Below are 16,654 nucleotides of genomic sequence, written 5' to 3'. Positions count from 1 at the left end.
GAGAGGGGGACCTTCCAAGAGAACAGTGGCAGCAGAGAGGCAAAGCAGGGGGTAAACAATGTGGCCATGGAGAGAGTGTAGGGAGAGTGAACAGATGCAGACAGCATTCTGGCCTTAGAGCTTAAAGGCATGGCCTTGTTGCTTCCTGTACGTCCCATAAAAAGTGTTTTCTGGATTCCCAAGAGGGCTAGGGGAAGTGCTGAAAAACAAATAGTGTTTAATTTTGGTCCCCTCTAGGAAATGCCTTCCTCCTCACTCCTACTGCTCTTTTTATTCATGGCAAGGGCCTGTGAGGGCTCACTGGAGCATGGGGAGACATGAAGTGGCTGAGCATGTCACCATTCTGTCAAACAGCAGGGAAGATAGCCACAGCACTTGCTCATAGCAGCTCCAGTAGTGTAGAGCAGCTGTATGGCGCACTTCAGTGCTGTGCAACTGCTTCTTGTCATGCCGTTGCTGTGGGATGCATGGGCAATTGTGGGGTGGTGGTGTGCTTGCCTCAATGTCTTTGACAGTAGGACCTGGTGAAGTCTCTTGTTGTGAAGCCATCTTCCCAAAGCAATGATACAGTCTGAGATGCTAAAGGTCCTCACAGTGAGAGTCATGTCCTGCACCTGTTGTCATAGGTTACCAGCGTCAGCTGCTCTACAAACATGACGATGGCTCCTACAGTGCCTTTGGGAAAGGTGATGACCAGGGCAACACATGGTGAGTGACCAGAGCTGCTATTGTCATCATAAACCTATTGTCCTTGCTGGTTCATCTCCTGGCTGTGACATGGGATTCCTCTGTGCTCTGCTCACAGGCTGACAGCTTTTGTAGCCAGGTCCTTTGGACAAGCCAGCTCTTACATTTACATTGATAAGGATCACGTGCACAGTGCTCTGCTCTGGCTGCAGAAGCACCAGCTGCCCAGTGGCTGCTTTGAGAGTGTGGGGAAGCTCTTCAACAATGACTTGAAGGTATGGCTGCCAGACATGGGAGTGAGAGTGAGAGCAAGGGGAACATAATGTGAGGCACAGGGTTGCTTCCCCCAGGCTCTTCCACTGTGCACAGTAGCACAAAGCAATGTCTCTATGGCCTAGCACAGCCAAGGCATCTTCCCAGAAGAGAATGAAAAAGCATGGCCTAAAACAGCAGGCATTTCCTCTGTGTGAGGTTTTAACCTCTGCTAGTCTTTCTTCATTTTTACTCTAGCCAGAAGACAACACAGCTAATTGTGCGAAGGCACTTCAAGGGCACAGGCAGAAATATTTTTATATTTTAATGCTTCTCTAGAATACCGTGGCTGGATTCTCCCTCTTCTCATGCCTTACAATGCACAATACTCTAGGTGCTCTAACATGGGATTCTCTGAAGACACAGTTGTCTCTCTGTCACCCAAAAAGTATGACTTCTCCTGGATTATGGCATCCCCCAAATGATCCTGCAGTGTAGCTGGAAATGCACCAAACTCCTGGTGTACATGTCCCAATATTTAGGTACTGAACAGTGCATATGCAGCATGGCAGTACTTGGGTTCATTGCATTTGTAAGGGTATGAATAATCCAGACTGGTCAGATTGCAAAATTGCCCATATTAAATACAAGGCAGGCTTATGACAGAAAACAGGCTGCCACTTTCGGAAAGCAAAGGGCTATGCTTTTTTTCTTAAAATATGGGTGCAGTGCAAAATAAAACCAGGGTGTACATGTAGACTGTTCGTCCTTGTCTGGCTTTCATTAATTTCGCAGCCTGAGCTTTCCATTTGAACTTTTTGGAATAGGCTTTGTACCCTGCCCGCCTTACATTTCAAAGTTTTTGCTATTCAGTGTGAACAATGCTTCTTAGCATCTTAGCCCAATTTTCCCCTCTCATTTTAGACTTAGTCTTGTCTCATGTCTGAGGATGCAGACAGAACTTCCCCAAGAATTAATGTTCTCTGATGTGAAAAGAGGCTCCTGAAAGCCTGTTTAACACATATTAACCTGCAGCTTCTCATAGTCAGCTGAACTATAGGTAAACTTGCATAACTTCTTGTGTGCAAATCCTGCACACTTTGTTCAAGTGTACAGTTGTAAGATATTTAATTTTTAATAAAATACATTGCTTAACAGTTTGCTTCATGCCCTTCCATGATGCCTAGGCTGTATGCACAACACAGCTCTGAGACTGCCCTCAACAAGCATGCTACTGTACTCCCTCAAAGAGGTCATCCATAGGCAGTTTCAGTGGCTATACAATGACAGGCAAGCAGTTGTTGGGTTTGTACTTCTCTGATGATTATCTCTGTGCTTGCAGGGTGGTGTGGACGATACAATCTCATTAACAGCCTATATCACTGCGGCACTGGTGGAACTCCATCTAGAGAAAAATGTAAGTCACATCTGAACTCTTGCAGGGATTGGGAGCCTGCTCCACCATTCATTCCTTCCCTGGCTGGTGGCTTCAGGAAGAACCCAGCTTGAGGTGCTGAAAGGTTCTCTCATTCCCACCTTTATACACAATAAGCTCAATAGGAAATTTTGAACTTGGTAAGGAGTTCTTAATATAAATGGCCTGATTTGCAGCAAAGCAAAAGACTTGCTTTTCCCAGCTGACCTCAGGGGAAACAATTGTCTCTGAAAATGACAAAGGGCTTGGGGAAAGGCAATAGTGTTCATTAAACTAAAGGAAAAAAATAGGCCCCCTTTCAGGTATGCAATGCCCTCCCCTCCTCAAATAAAAGCAATGATCTACAAGATAAGCATAGACTGCACTAGCAAAAAAGAACTGATATTCCAGGCTTAATGGTACAGCTCTAAAACCAACACCATACCCCTTCAGGGTCCAAGACCAACAGCATGCAGGTTTGACAACTCCGATCCAGTGTGTTACCACATGCTTCCTACAGCTAGATTCTCCGGTATATTAGCAATCCCCTATCCCAGTGATATGTCCAGTCACACCTCTGCTTTTGACCCACAGTGAGTGATGTTTTGTCCACTCTACTTCATGTTCCACAGCCCTGAGATAGATCCTAGCAATAAAGTAAATATGTATCTGGGATAGATGTTCACAACAATGTTTAGTTTGGTCAGAGGAAATTCACTTGGTTTGGGCTCCTTTTTCAGGACACCATGTTGGATAATGCCTTACATTGTCTTAAGAATGTAACACTTGATGAGACAAGCCTTTATGTCAAGGCTTTGATGGCTTACGTCTTCACACTGAGTAAGGACATGGAGATGAGAGAGCAGCTTCTGGATATGCTAGAGAAGGAAACGGGTAGGTTGTTGCTGTTGAGAAGATTTTGAGTCCTGGAAATAACAACTGTGTTTAAGTTCTGATATCTGTAGCGTTTAACTGCAGTAGTCTGGGAAATTTATCTATTCTGAAATAGGCTTTTGTGTCAGAAAATCATAATGTATTGAAGCTGTGAGAGCCTCTGCTTTTCTCAGACCCATGAAACAATTTCTAATCAAAAGCAACAGAGGTGATCCATGCTTAATTTGTGTGGTCAAAATGCTTACTTGAGCGGTGGTGCTCCTGTCATTCTTTAGCAATTCATACATAGTACAATAGATCTTGCGGAGGAAACTTGTCTCACCATATTTATTCAGGTGCTGGTCAGGGTACGCACTTGAAGAATTCAAACCTTTTGACTGCTTCCCCATTGATTCTCTACTCACCTGAGGGCCCTTGGGTGGATGCACCTTTATTGCTGTGCTACTGAGCTTTTTTTCTTCTTTTTGTGTCTTTAACTTGGGAAAAAGATGGGCTTCTGTCTTGAATGTGGATGCTGAGGTGGGGGGTTCAAAGCACTTAAGCCTATGGTTAAACAGTTGGTAATGCTACTGGAGCTGGTTTAAGTTCCTCCCCACATTTGTTTGTCTGGCAGTATGGTGAACTACATTGGGGGCTGAAAAATAACACAGAGAAAAAGAGGGAGAGAGGATTTTCCAGTCTGATCAGCTACCACTGCAGAGTGCAGCTCACTGCATAGCCACTCAAGCTGCCAGCTGGTTTCACAGAACAGCTGGTGGGCAAACTGGAAGGAATAGAATTGCGCGCACTGAAGGCAATACTTGTCAGAGCTGCCTCTGTGATAATACTTGTGGAACAAGAAAAGAACTTTCCTCTGTGACAAACATAATGAAGTAATGGAGGTCCTCCATAGAGAACCTGAGTCTTTAGGCTGTTTTTATGCAAACAAGTGATTTGATGGTTCTTCTTTCAAAAGTGAAGGTTTGTTCTGAAAACGGACTTAGAATTTAAAAGCATTTAAGCTTTTCACACTTCCACCATTGCAGAATATGTTCAATTCTTATCTGATTTTTTATTAGCCCCCTACTATCACTGCAGCAAAATATTTGACCAGACTCAGATGTATTCAGTACTTCTGAGCTTGGACTTTAGGTGGGAGCCCAGCTCTTGCTTAAATTGTCCTAGCTTATGCACTGCATAGTGAGGATGCCAATGAAGTAAGTTGTGTAGTCTTGTTCCTCCAGTAGCCTGACAGCGATTCTCCCTCAAAGAGTGACCAGTTTTTGTACAATAGGTACAAGTGTCTGGAAATGAGTCCTAGAGTTTTTCAACACAGGGGGTCCTATTAGACTATGCTAGGTAAAAGCAGAAACGGCAAAAATGCTGAAGCTTGGAGACATAGCTTTGAATATACACAGAGCTGAATAAGATTTGGAGTGTACTTTAAACAGAGAACCTGTGTTCAGAGTTTATCAGTTTCTAGGGGAATTGTTTTCTAGAGAAACTGGTTTGAGGATTTGGGGCCTGGATGTATCGGTGTTTTCAAAGGAAGAAATAGATAGCTGGCCCTTTCAAGGTAAAAAAAAAACAAGGATGTATTGGTTTCTGCACTCCGAGGTACCCCAGAAAGGCACTTGCATTTCTGATGCTGTACAGGAAACTGTCAGTCCTCAAAGAGTCTCAGCACAGAAGAAGCTGATGTTCATAGGGATCTACAGTTCTTCTCTTCCACATGTTTCTTCCCCCATCAGCGGAGCTCCTGACATCACATTCCAGTGGTGAAGAATCTTCTTCTATGATTGAGACAGTAGCCTACATTGTCCTGGCTCATGTCTCCAAACCAGACTCGTCACTCAATGAAGCATCAATGAGCAAGCTTGTGCGCTGGCTCAGTAGACAGAGAAATGGCTTTGGAGGATTTGCTTCCACACAGGTAATAAACCATGGAAAATCATGGGAGAAAGAGAGATGCTGTGGCTGGAGTGGTATGCACATCTCTCATATGCATGTCACTCTAGATCCATCCTTCACTGACAAATGTATATGAGCCCTGCTTGGAAAAGGGAGTGCCATGGGGAAACTCTTTTCTGTGTAGTGTAATTGGGATTACCGAGGGCCTGGGACTGCTAATCCCAGGGCTCAGAAGCTACCCTTTCCAGGTAACAGAGGTCATTCTGCTGCCTGTGGCATAGACCTATACATTAATGGTATAGAGCCCACTTGTGTCAGAATGTGAATCCGGGCCATAAGGACTGTGGTTCTCCCTGCAGTGTCTGAACTAGTGTGCTGGATCTTGTACTGCACAGTTCCACAGCAAAGTGACTCTTTCTTTACCTTTAGGACACAGTTGTTAGCCTGCAGGCCCTTGCTCAGTATGCAGCCCTGATTCCTCAGGAGATCAGAGATGTAAAGGTGACGGTGAAAGGCAAGGAGGCTTCTCCACTGGAGTTTCATGTGCACAGGAACAACAAGTTGGTCCTGCATCAGGCATCTCTCCTTGCTGTCCCAGGGACGTACACAGTGCAAGCAACTGGCAGTGGCTGCGTTTATGTACAGGTGCGTATACATAAGGAACAGAGCTGTCAGGCTTTGCCTCTGATTATTGAAGTGAGGCTTGGCTCCAAGCAGGCACTATAGCCTCAAATTCTGAGTAGGATTTTGCTTTCTAGGCAGAATCATGCCAAGCTTGAAGGCACTCAGGTATACTGTGTTGTCATGCTTTCACTGCAACCATCTCTGGTATCTTCTTCTCAGATATGTCTAAGCTTTGCTGTCCCATGCTACAGAGCCATGTTATTGTTAAAAGACCATCAGATCTGAAGTCAGAAGTAGTAAGACACAGAACAGTACCTGCTTCTATTTTGAATGTATGTTGCTGATGTCAAGCTTCTGAATATGTGATATTCCTTGGGTTGTTATCACACGCAGAGATGAGGAGTGATGTAGTACCAAGGTCTTCTTATTCCAGTACACCAACACAACTGGTCCATCAGGAGGATACGTCTTATTTTTCTGGCAGTCATGATAATGATCCACTTATGAGCCATTCATGCAGCAAGGAATTCAAGCCACTCCCTGTGAAAACCTCCCTTACTGGATCACTTCTGTTCAGCCATCTCTTATGATACTCATGGAGAAACTGCAAGCAGTGTATAGACAAGAGGACTCAAAAATTATTTATTGTTAATGCATGTAGGAGGTAACTGGGACTCATACTACTTGAATATAGTAAATAAACATAAGACATCTGATGAGTATCTGCTGGCCAAACCATCAGTCACCAGGCAGATGGAGGAAGATTCTCTTTGGAGGACTGTGATCGTCTGTCTTCCTGAGTTTTCCTCTTCTGATTCTTTGTTCTTTCTATCGTTCTTTTGGGGTTTATACTTGTTTTGCCAGTATTTTTCCTTTGGAGACCTAGAACTACTATTAGCATGTCAAGAGTTAACAGTTACACTTCTTTCTCCTTGTGGGGCAGTGTCTTAGCTAATGTACTTTCTTACACCTTAACAGTATTTTTTTCCAATGAGACTGAATGAGGCCTTGTATCACAGATGGCTGAATCTCCACGCTGAGGGTTACATTTGGCAGGTGTATCTGATGCTATGTGCTAATCAGCACATCTCCAAACAGAAAGTGCATCTGGCTCCAACTGTGTTAGCCACTGGTTATTCGTTAAAAGCTGGAGGCACAGGTAATCCTTTAGATCACTCAGGGAAGCTTTGGGGACTTCACAGAGATGTTTTCTCCCCCACCTCCCTGTTTTCTCTCCCAGACCACTTTGTACTATAACACCCCACCACCAAAAACAGAAGAGGTCTTTGTCCTGGATGTGGAAACAGTACCAAGAGAATGTGATAGTGTCAGGAAAGAGCTTGACATCCATGTGTCTGTCAGGTATGAAATCCCTTGAGGCTCCTTCTTCAGTGTAAAGAATTGGGAACCCAGTTGTATGACCAGAACCCTGTCCATGGAAATAAAGACACAGGGATGATCTCTTCTTCTCCATAGATCCCAAAGAGATTGTTAACTGAGAATTAAGGCCAGGAGGAGCATGGTAATGCCCTGGCAGGGTCTTGCAGAACCACAGCAACTATCTCAGTCAGCATGGAGCAGATCAGCAGCCCCCAGAGCACTAGGAGATGAGACGGCAGCATTCCCAACAGCCAGAGCTCCCACCCTGTGGGACACTTGACAGCCTGGGCTGAAGCAGCCCTGAGATGCATTATCCTAGGTAGTGGGAACCTCTGCTGGAACTAGACATCAGAAACTCCAGTCCCTATCCATATTTCACTTGCATGTATCTGTTTAGGATGAGAGTTTTGATCCATATTCTCCATGCCTTACTGTCCTTACTGAAAGAGAACATTGCCGCTCTCAACCTGTAACAGCAAAGGTCACTTACATATGTTGGAGAAGGCAACATGAAGCATTAACACATTAACCATAACACATTTGCTGCACAGTCTGTCTCCATACTAAATGAGTAGATGGGGGCGATTTTTTTGTCCCTTTCTCCCATCAGGTATACATGCTACTGAGCTTTCATATCACTGTAGAGCAGGGTCCATTAGTATCTCCTGGAAATGCTATGATGCTTTTCACATCTAATGTGCTTCTCTCCTGACTCTTTTCAGTTATGTAGGGGACCGTGGGACCAGTAACATGGCCCTGGTGGAGGTGGAAATGCTGTCAGGGTTCATTCCTGTGCAGAGCTCTTTGAAAGAGGTAAGACTTTTCCTCTGGCCTTCCTTGAAGATAGCAAAATCTGTTTTCCAGATGTAGCTCAGCCAGAAATATCCAAAGACGTAAGAATTGCTGAAGAATGGTAACTACTTATCTTACTAAAAATTAAGTAAACTAAGCAAGTGCAAATATAGAGGGCTATTTCACAAGGCAACTTTCCACTTACACAACTAATTGTGCAGTTTTTCATGTTGAGTAGTAAGGATTGCATATGCAGTAAGAAGTTAGAGAGGAGCTGAAAAGCACCTAGTTAGAATCACCTGAGACCATTTGCAGTTGCCAGTGCCTCTGTAAGGGATATTCCATAAAATGGTGTTGAATCTCTTATGGCATGCTCCATTGTTCCAGGTGATAGCTAGGAAGATCCATCATAGCTTCCTAATAACCATCTTTCCCTTTGATACAAGTACTGAAAGTAGGAACATGGTTCAAGGACACTTGATCCAAATCTGAAAAAATGTTTTCTAACGCCTCTTGTGCTCCCAACAATCTCAATGCCATTATAGCTGAGGAATGCAGGCCTGACTAGGCTTAGTGCTTTAGTCAACAGTGGTTCACTGACAAGTACCAAACCTGGTGTGAGACAGAGAAGGCCAATATGCTGATGTTAACCAAGCTCATCTCTTGCGTTCCAATACAGCTGGAAAAGATACCCCTAGTGAAAAAGACAGAGATAAAACCAGACCAAGTCACAATCTACTTGGAAGAGGTAAGAGGAAGAACACAGGGAACTGACCATTCAAGAAGTAGCAATTTAAGTACTTTGCATTGGGACTTTCACAGATCAGAAATACAAATTTCTAGTCTGATCAAGTGGGGTGAAATTTTGGCCAAAGAGGAAAAGGGTGGAAGAACCTGGAAAGACAGAGAAAGAAAGCTCTGATGGAGAAGGAGTAAAGCTGGTGTGTAGATGACTTTGAGATGACCAGTGCATTTCTGCTTACTCCTTTTCAGCTGGGTGAGACTTCTCTGAAGCTTAACATCTCAGTGGAACAAGACGTTGAAGTGCAGAATCTGAAAGCAGCAACAGTGCATGTCTATGACTACTATAAGCCAGGTGAGATTTCACTGACACTAGCAAAGAGTAACTATTATACCACACAGTCAGACATAATTCTGTCTGTGACCCTTATTCCCTTACCCCTCTTATTCCAGTGCACTTCCTCCTGCAACTTCAAGCTTGGGTTTCCTCCATGCAAGACTTTAACATTCAAGTAGCAGAACTGCTTACTTAGAAAAGTTCTTGAGATGAGACTGCCTGGCACTATGATTATGTTGTAGGATGTTATGTGTTCAAAATGACACACTGTTTACTTCCTCTAGCTTCAAGCGACATCTCTGTGGAAAAAAGACTTCTCTGTCAACTTGCCATGTCTTTTCCAGTTCTTTAGCTCTCTAGAGAATACTTAGGCATTTATTTCAAATCCATATTACATAGTGCCACCCTGATCCATTAGAAGGCAGAATTTAGTTGTATGCTTTTCATGTATAGTGTAACAATCCTACCATCCATTGGGTTCTTCCATGTCTCAGAGGATAATAGGAAAATAATTTGTTAGCCTTTAAAGCTCTAAATGAATTATCAGCACGCAGAAGAGAGATCTTTTTGTCATTTTGAGTCTCTTTTCTGTGCTAGGTATGAGACAAAACAGCAGATGGAACATTAACAATTATTTAAAAAAAAAAATTTGAGAACAAAATGGAAAAACTGCCACTGATGATTTAGAAAGCAGTACCACAGGCCTACATGTTTTATACTAAGTTTCATTCTTTTTCCCCCTTCAACACCATGGCAAGAAGAGGAGGACACTTCTTAATCCAGCCATTACACATCTAAATATTGTCACCTCATATGGTCTCTCTTTGCTATTTCATCCCGTACAAGAATTTTTGTGCTTAGTACATAAAAATTAAAAAGTGTTACCTGACATGAAAATACTAATTATCAGTAAATAGGCAAGGCTATTGAGACACACTACTGAAAGTTTCTCTGTTTATAAAAAATGTCCTTGCATTACAAGGTACAATGCATAGGATGATCTTTCACAGTTGTATGGGACACATGCTGGGGAGACAGACCATTGGTCTGACTCACTGTAGACACTTTTTTGTTCCTACATTTACAGTCTAAAGAGTGAAACATTAAGGTAGTGGGATGGTTGTGTCACAGAGAAAGAAGCTTGGCACTACCCTACCATGCAGTTCTGCAGCTTACCACCTTTTCTCTTTTGTTTCTACAGATGAACGCACAGCAAGAGAATATGTTTTCCCTTGCAGTTCAGGTTAGTGTTAACAGGCTTCCAAGGTGGGAACAGTTGGAACAGAGCAGAGGACTGGTGGTAAGCAAACAAAGCATCCCACCTCTGCTCTGTATTTAATCCCATCATGTGATGTAGGGCCTTCTTGGACTATGGTTGAGCATACCATGGAAGGTTAAAAGGATCTATTTTTATTTCACTTCCGTACACTCCTCACATGTGCGGTCCTCACAGCATCCCAAATCTGAATGCAACTGGAATTGCCTATGTCAATGATAAAAGGATGTTGAAAACTCATCCCCTAAGATCTTTTAGTCCTTAGAGAGCTTCCTTAAAATTCATCAAGCACTTTGCCTTTTCTTTCCTCTTTCTTTTCACAGATGTCTCGAAGAAGGTTTCTTACTAGTATGCTCTGGCTCTGGTTCCATAAGAAAAACTTCATTGCTCTTACCTGCTGTTTTGGAAACACCCTATTTCCTTTCATCTATGCCCTAAATTTCTGTGTGAAACCTGGCTTGATACACAGTAGTTTGGGGGATCAAGTGAAATAAAGTATGTGCAACCTGGAAAAAAGGCAGTGACTTTACAGTTGATGAAGATTTCAATGTCTGAAAAAGAGAATTGTGCCCATCATGGTTACATACTTTGCTTTTCGTCACTACAGTGGTTTAACTCTCTCTCTCCTCCCCAAGTCCCATTCAATTTAGTTAACACAACAGTCCACAACCAAACTCCAAGCAAAAAAAAAACCAAACCAAAAAACCCCAACCAACCAACCAAACAAAAAAAACCCCAACCAAAACCCCCACCCTTTTGAACCCTGCTCTGGTTTACTGCATGGCCCTGTGCCTCATCTTTCTGTCGTAACTGAGGATTAGGAACAGGCAAGGGAAGGCTAAGGAAGAAATACTTTACCAGTTCATTCAGACAGAAAAGGACTGTGCAACAATGCCTCAGGATGGAAGGCCATGAGACCAAAATAACACCCACTCCAAGTTCACTGCATGTTTAGGCTCTGGCAACACCCAGTCCCATCATGTCAAGACATTAACCCAAATGACTAATCCTTACCTGTGGCACTACTTAAAAAAGAAAACAATCTGAGGACTTTCAGGATGCAACACATACAACAGGAGAATAGGGTATGCAGATGGCTCATCAGAATATGCATTGACATTAGCAAGGTCGCACATAAAAGATGGGCTACTAGATAAGAAAAAATGGGTGCTAGTTTTGCAGAGCTGATTACCAAAAAAGAAGTTACCAGGACAGTCGTGCCATAAATATGAAGTAAAGCTATGAAGTCAACAAGCCCAGGGCCAATGGAGAAGAAGTGAACAAGGTGAGCTATGAATTTGGAAAGTGATGATGCTTCTAAAGAGGAAGTACCTAGGAGACAACAAAAAAAAAAAAAGGAGAAAAAGAAACATAAAATGAAGCAGGTCATGTGACCAGAGTTGTTTGTGAGATTCCTGTCTAGCAGCCCTTTGGCTGATCAACACAGCTTGCAAAAGGGCAGTAAACACTTGCACTCCTACTCATCATTACTTTTGAGGGTGTCCAGTAGGGACAGGAAAAAAGGAAAATAAAAGTCTCACAGCAGTGCTTAGGAAGCATTTAAGTGAGGTAGAAAACCTGAGGAACCAAGTGATTCCTTCTGTGGACAACTGATACAAAAAGAGGACAGGGCTTACCTCAAGTAAGTAAAAATGTGAAGGAACTGAACAGGCCTCCAAGGGTTTTTCCCCTAGCATTGTCCCTTCCAAGACATTGCAGGATTCAAGAGACTGTTTGATGGTGCTCTGCCAAGGGAGCAAAGTGGGACCTGCAATCTTTCAGTTGCCTTCCTGGCAAGTTTCTTCCTCTGCATATTTGGACTGGACTGAAAGAGCTTCAGGATCAAGGTCCTCTGTTCTGGTTAAACTTCAGATAGCGAGGTTATAAATAAAACCTGAAGCCTGTAGCCTAGTGTGCTCATTGTGGCCATGAGCCAGGCTGTCTTGCCTCTAAATAGACAGGTGTCAGGGGTCTGTTTTACAGGTTATATGATCAGCTGACCATAAAATTAGGTCTAAATAGAAGAAGGCCCACCAAGATTACTCTGCTGCTGATGATAGGAAGTCTTGTCACCTTGTACCTGTGCGGACTAGGTAAGTAAGAAAACCAAGTATGTGAAATAAGAATACAAACAGATATTTCCAGTCTGTGGTTTCAAATCAGATTGAAGTTGTTCAGCTGCAGTTGAGAGGGTCTGAGGAAGCTGACAAAGCAGAGAGTTGAAAAAGAGCTGCTGTGTGGCAAGCTTCCTTAAGATAGGAGTGTACAGTAAAAGTCAGTGAGGTTTCTGCCTCTTGGAGCAAACATTAGGGAGCTAATCTGTTCTGAGTGGGCAGTCTGATGCTTGCTCAGTTCTTCTGACTGTTGAAAGGTGCTCCCTGTCCTTAGTGACATCCACAGGATATATATTCCAGTGCAAGAAAGGAACCTTTGCTATGTGTAAGCAAAGGTGGGGCAGATGGCCAGGGAACTTCCTCCCATCACCTCACCACAGCTGCTATGTGGATCTTGGTTGCTCAGATGGTCTGGAGTCAACTGGGAAATTTCCTGCAAAGGTTGCAACTTCAGCTTGTGAAAAAACAAGGTCTAGAAGAGCATAGTACGGGAGGCAGCTAACAGGGAATCTGGTAACTAGCATCTCAGACAGCAGGCTAGATGTTCATTTATATGCCTGTACTATATGAATCCATATGACACAGTATGCAGGCTCATCCTTTTGCTAAGTGCTGTTCACTCACCTGTGTATAAGGTTCATTTGCTACCACTGTCTTCCTGATAAATTGGAAAAAAAACCCCGTGAACTCAGAAGGTGCACTTTTCCTCCAGGGCCACTGAGTGTCACCATCGCTCCGTGGCTTGCTCTGCAAGATGCCATTTCTCCAGACAAAAAATTCCTTTTCTAAAATGGATCGGAACCAAAAAAAAAAAAGGTAATTGGAATGAAAATGCTTCTTCCTGCAGAACCCAGAGCTAGAAAGATCTGCATCTAAAACGTGAGTTATCTGTGAAATGCCTCATTTTTAGGCAAAGAATCTGACAGGTTTCCAGCCAGACCCTCTAAGCCAGTCTCACAATTTGCAGCACGAGCCTCGGTGAAAACAATTATGGGATGGAAAAAATGCTTTATCAGGAGACACTAAAAAGTCTGGGATCCCATCATTTGGTGAGCAAAATGAGCAGAATTTGTAGAGAAGAAGTACCAATATTCACAAAAATAAGGAAGGTGGTGGATAAAGTGCATGGAAAACAGCTCTTCAGCAAATCTTTCCATGGCAGACTGGGGGCATGTAATGAAACTAGTTGGTAATCAATTTAAAACAACAAAAAAAGGTACTTTAGATTCCAAGAACTTGCTGCTACAAGAGTTACGGAAGCCAAAGGTATCATTAGGTTCAAAAACCTTCCTGATAATCTAACGGAAAACCAGTCTACGCCAAATGAAACAGGTTGTGATGTACCCTCCACCATCCCTACTACCATGCTTGAATATGGGAGTAGAACAAGGGAAATGGATTGTACATATTGGCCAGGTGCACTTGCTTTCCCTAAAAAGTACTAAGGGCAGCTGAATTTGGTGGACTGAAAGATCCAGTGGCTTCCTTTTTTGCTGGGTCAATGGAGATGAGTGAGAGCTTACTTGTTACACATTCCAGCAGTAGCAGGGTGGTGTGCAAGTTCACAACAGATATACACACACAGGTTAATGCTGTCAGGAGACAGTATTTCAAAGGCATCCATATAAGCACAGTGTCACCAGCCTGATCCTGTTCCTAAGGACCAGAGCCCAAAGAAATGTGCCTTCATAGGTCTCAGGTATCTGGCCCTACAAACCTTTCATCCTACTTGCTGACTAGACAGACCACATGTACACAACAGAGAGCATGATCACACAGGAAATAATTTAAATAATTTATTAGAAATATAGTACAGGCTGTGGTGATCAGATGCAAAACTTGGGCAAACATACTGATTGCAGTTGACTGGTTTTGTTTATCCCTATCTTCTCTGCATTTGATCCACCTTGATCCCTCCATTTCCCTGTCTGTGATTTTTACCCTAGGCTCACCAGTGTAGATTTGTAAATCCTCAAATTCTCTTTATCGATTCCAACAGCACCCCTGGCCTCCAAGCACCCCCCAGTAAGTCCTAAAGCCTCTTTATTACGGTATTTCCTCCTAGTCCTATTGCAGTAACTCCCCTTCATTTGCATACATTCCAGAGAGTTTCCTCCCTTGAATCCACTTCAGTGGGTTTTGCAACAGGGACAAATGGCTTAGTCGTTCATCCAGTTGTTGTGGGTTTTAGGAGTGGTTGATTCAGGGGGATTACTGTTAGCTGGGTTCCCTGCCTTGTCATTGTTTCTTTGTTCACTATCTGACCTTTTGTTTTGAATAACCTTACATATCTCCTTAAAAATCAGCCAGTTTTCCATCTGAATTAAGAATGAACTCTCAGCATTTAGAGCAGGTATGTTTGGTAACAGCCCAAATGCCCTCCTGCACAGTGTGTTTTGCTGCTTTTCAGGCAGCAGCAAATGTTATTTTGTGATGCTAAGTCAATGGAAATCGACTCCAATTGATAATGGAAATTATCTCCTGCGAATTGATAGCCTGGCACTATCATTACAGAGCCAGATGGAATGTTCTTGCAACATGAAGCTCAAACATGTCATTTGCAGGAGCATTTATGCTGCTCATAGCCTCTGTGGTGCTTGAGCTTCTGCATCTTGTATACGTAGATGGAGCATGATTAATTTCTGCTTCTCTTTTGTTTCATCCCACCCGTCCTTGGTTCATGAGCTGTCATCCTTAAAGGAAATTCACCAGCTCTCATCTAGATGAGCCACTGGTCTGACCCGATGGACATTTGTCATTTTCTTAGAAACAAATATATTGATCATAGAATCATAGAATGGTTTGGGTTGGAAGGGACATTAAAGATCATCTAGTTCTGACACTCCTGCTATGTGCAGGAACACTTTTCACTGGATCAGGTTGCTCAAAGCCCTATCCAACCTGGCCTTGAACACTCCCAGGGATGGGGCAGCCACAACTACTCTGGGCAACCTGTGCCATTCTTCACCACCCTCACAGTGAAGAATTTCTTCCTAATGTCTAATCTAAATCTTCTCTCTCAGCTTGAAACTATTGTCCCTTGTCCTGTCATTACATGCTCTTGTAAATAGTTCTCTCTACTTGTCATCTAATGATTACAACATTATTGTTAAAACTTAACAAGTTTGCCATAATCAACCACTCTTACCCTAAGCCAGGCAACTGACAGGCAACAAACTGATGCTCTTTGAGAATAATCAAGGGAAGTGAGGTCCAAGTGCCTGCATAGCATAGCTTCCCGTCTAAAAGCTGACAGCAATCTTTGGCACTGTGGTTTCTTTACCCTGTTTGTGCAGGTCTCCACTGTGCATCTCTGCATATGCTGTACATGACACGGGCAGAAAACCTCCCAGGCACCATCATTACCTCTGTGTTCTGTTTGTTCAGCAAAGCTTGTTCCAGGTACCAACACAAGCAGCTTACAACCTACATTATTCTCCAGGGCAGAGGGTGACAGGACAAGAGGACATCATCTTAAGCTGCCCCAGGGGAGGTTTAGGCTGGGCATTGAGAGGAATTTCTTCAGGGTGATCAGATATTGGAATGGGCTGCCCAGGGAGGTGGTGGAGTCACTAGCCCTGGAGGTGTTTAAGGGAAGAGTGGACATGGTACTTAGTGCATGGTCTAGTTCACATGGTGGTGTTTGGTCATAGGTTGGACTCGATGATCTCAGGGGTATTTTCCAACCGAACTGATTCGGTGATTCTGTGATACACAAAGCTACTAATGTTTAACAAGGTTAACCAGTCTCCAGAAGGACCGACAGTGAAGTGTCCCCAGCACAGGGGACATCTGCTCAGGTCGGCGAAAAGCACTCTGTGCCTGCCGAACCACCGGGCTGTGATGCTTATCAACACCTCTATGCCTCGGTCCTCCACCCCTGCAGGCCCAGCACGGAGCCGCGAGTGCGGTGCCGAGCGGCCGATCCAGCCGTTCCCGCCGCTCCCGACCCCGCGTCCCGCCAGGCTCCCGCTCCCGTCACCAGGGCAACGGGCAAGCGGCGCCCAGGGAAGGACACCACGTGCCCGGAAGCGCCTCAAGGGAGGAAGTGACGGAGCGCCGGGGGAGCCCCGGAGGCCGAGATTTAAAAAAAAAAAAAATTAAAAAAAAAAGGGATTAAAAAAGGGATGCAAATAAAAAAAGAATAAGGGGGGAGCGGGGGCTGAGCGGGCACGCATCCCGCCCTCCGCCTCCGGGGCCGCCCCACCACAGCGCGGCCCCGCCGGGAGCCGCCGGCAGGTCCCGCCCCCGGC

The 16,654-nt window shown here is 43.9% G+C and overlaps 2 protein-coding genes across 6 annotated transcripts in view; both read left to right on the top strand.

Annotated features, from left to right (window-relative positions):
- LOC113964867 (alpha-2-macroglobulin-like protein 1) overlaps positions 1–11,027 on the top strand; it is a 24,878-nt gene extending 13,851 nt beyond the window's left edge. The window contains exons 20-31 of the mRNA XM_027677624.1: positions 627–708; positions 806–962; positions 2,282–2,356; positions 3,094–3,247; positions 4,981–5,159; positions 5,567–5,782; positions 7,002–7,123; positions 7,864–7,954; positions 8,613–8,681; positions 8,927–9,029; positions 10,213–10,254; positions 10,611–11,027. Of these exons, the coding sequence (XP_027533425.1) occupies positions 627–708; positions 806–962; positions 2,282–2,356; positions 3,094–3,247; positions 4,981–5,159; positions 5,567–5,782; positions 7,002–7,123; positions 7,864–7,954; positions 8,613–8,681; positions 8,927–9,029; positions 10,213–10,254; positions 10,611–10,636 (1,316 nt within the window). The 3' untranslated portion in view covers positions 10,637–11,027. The remainder of the gene's footprint in view (positions 1–626; positions 709–805; positions 963–2,281; positions 2,357–3,093; positions 3,248–4,980; positions 5,160–5,566; positions 5,783–7,001; positions 7,124–7,863; positions 7,955–8,612; positions 8,682–8,926; positions 9,030–10,212; positions 10,255–10,610) is intronic.
- A 470-nt stretch (positions 11,028–11,497) lies between these two features.
- Positions 11,498–16,654, top strand: part of PHC1 (polyhomeotic homolog 1) — a 23,727-nt gene continuing 18,570 nt past the window's right edge. The window contains exons 1-3 of one of the 5 annotated variants that reach the window (XM_027677631.1): positions 11,498–12,380; positions 13,114–13,280; positions 15,698–15,803. In XM_027677631.1, coding sequence (XP_027533432.1) covers positions 15,721–15,803 — 83 coding nt within the window. In that variant the 5' untranslated portion in view covers positions 11,498–12,380; positions 13,114–13,280; positions 15,698–15,720. Of the gene's footprint in view, positions 12,381–13,113; positions 13,281–15,082; positions 15,804–16,654 lie in introns of those variants that run through there. The other 4 variants (XM_027677628.1, XM_027677625.1, XM_027677626.1 and 1 more) reach the window with 4 other exon arrangements.

This window comes from Neopelma chrysocephalum, unplaced genomic scaffold (genome assembly GCF_003984885.1).
Source record: "Neopelma chrysocephalum unplaced genomic scaffold, ASM398488v2 Primary Assembly neopelma1_43, whole genome shotgun sequence".
Taxonomy (NCBI): domain Eukaryota; kingdom Metazoa; phylum Chordata; class Aves; order Passeriformes; family Pipridae; genus Neopelma; species Neopelma chrysocephalum.
Note: the sequence above shows the minus strand (reverse complement) of the source record. Positions and strands in the feature narration are given on the sequence as shown.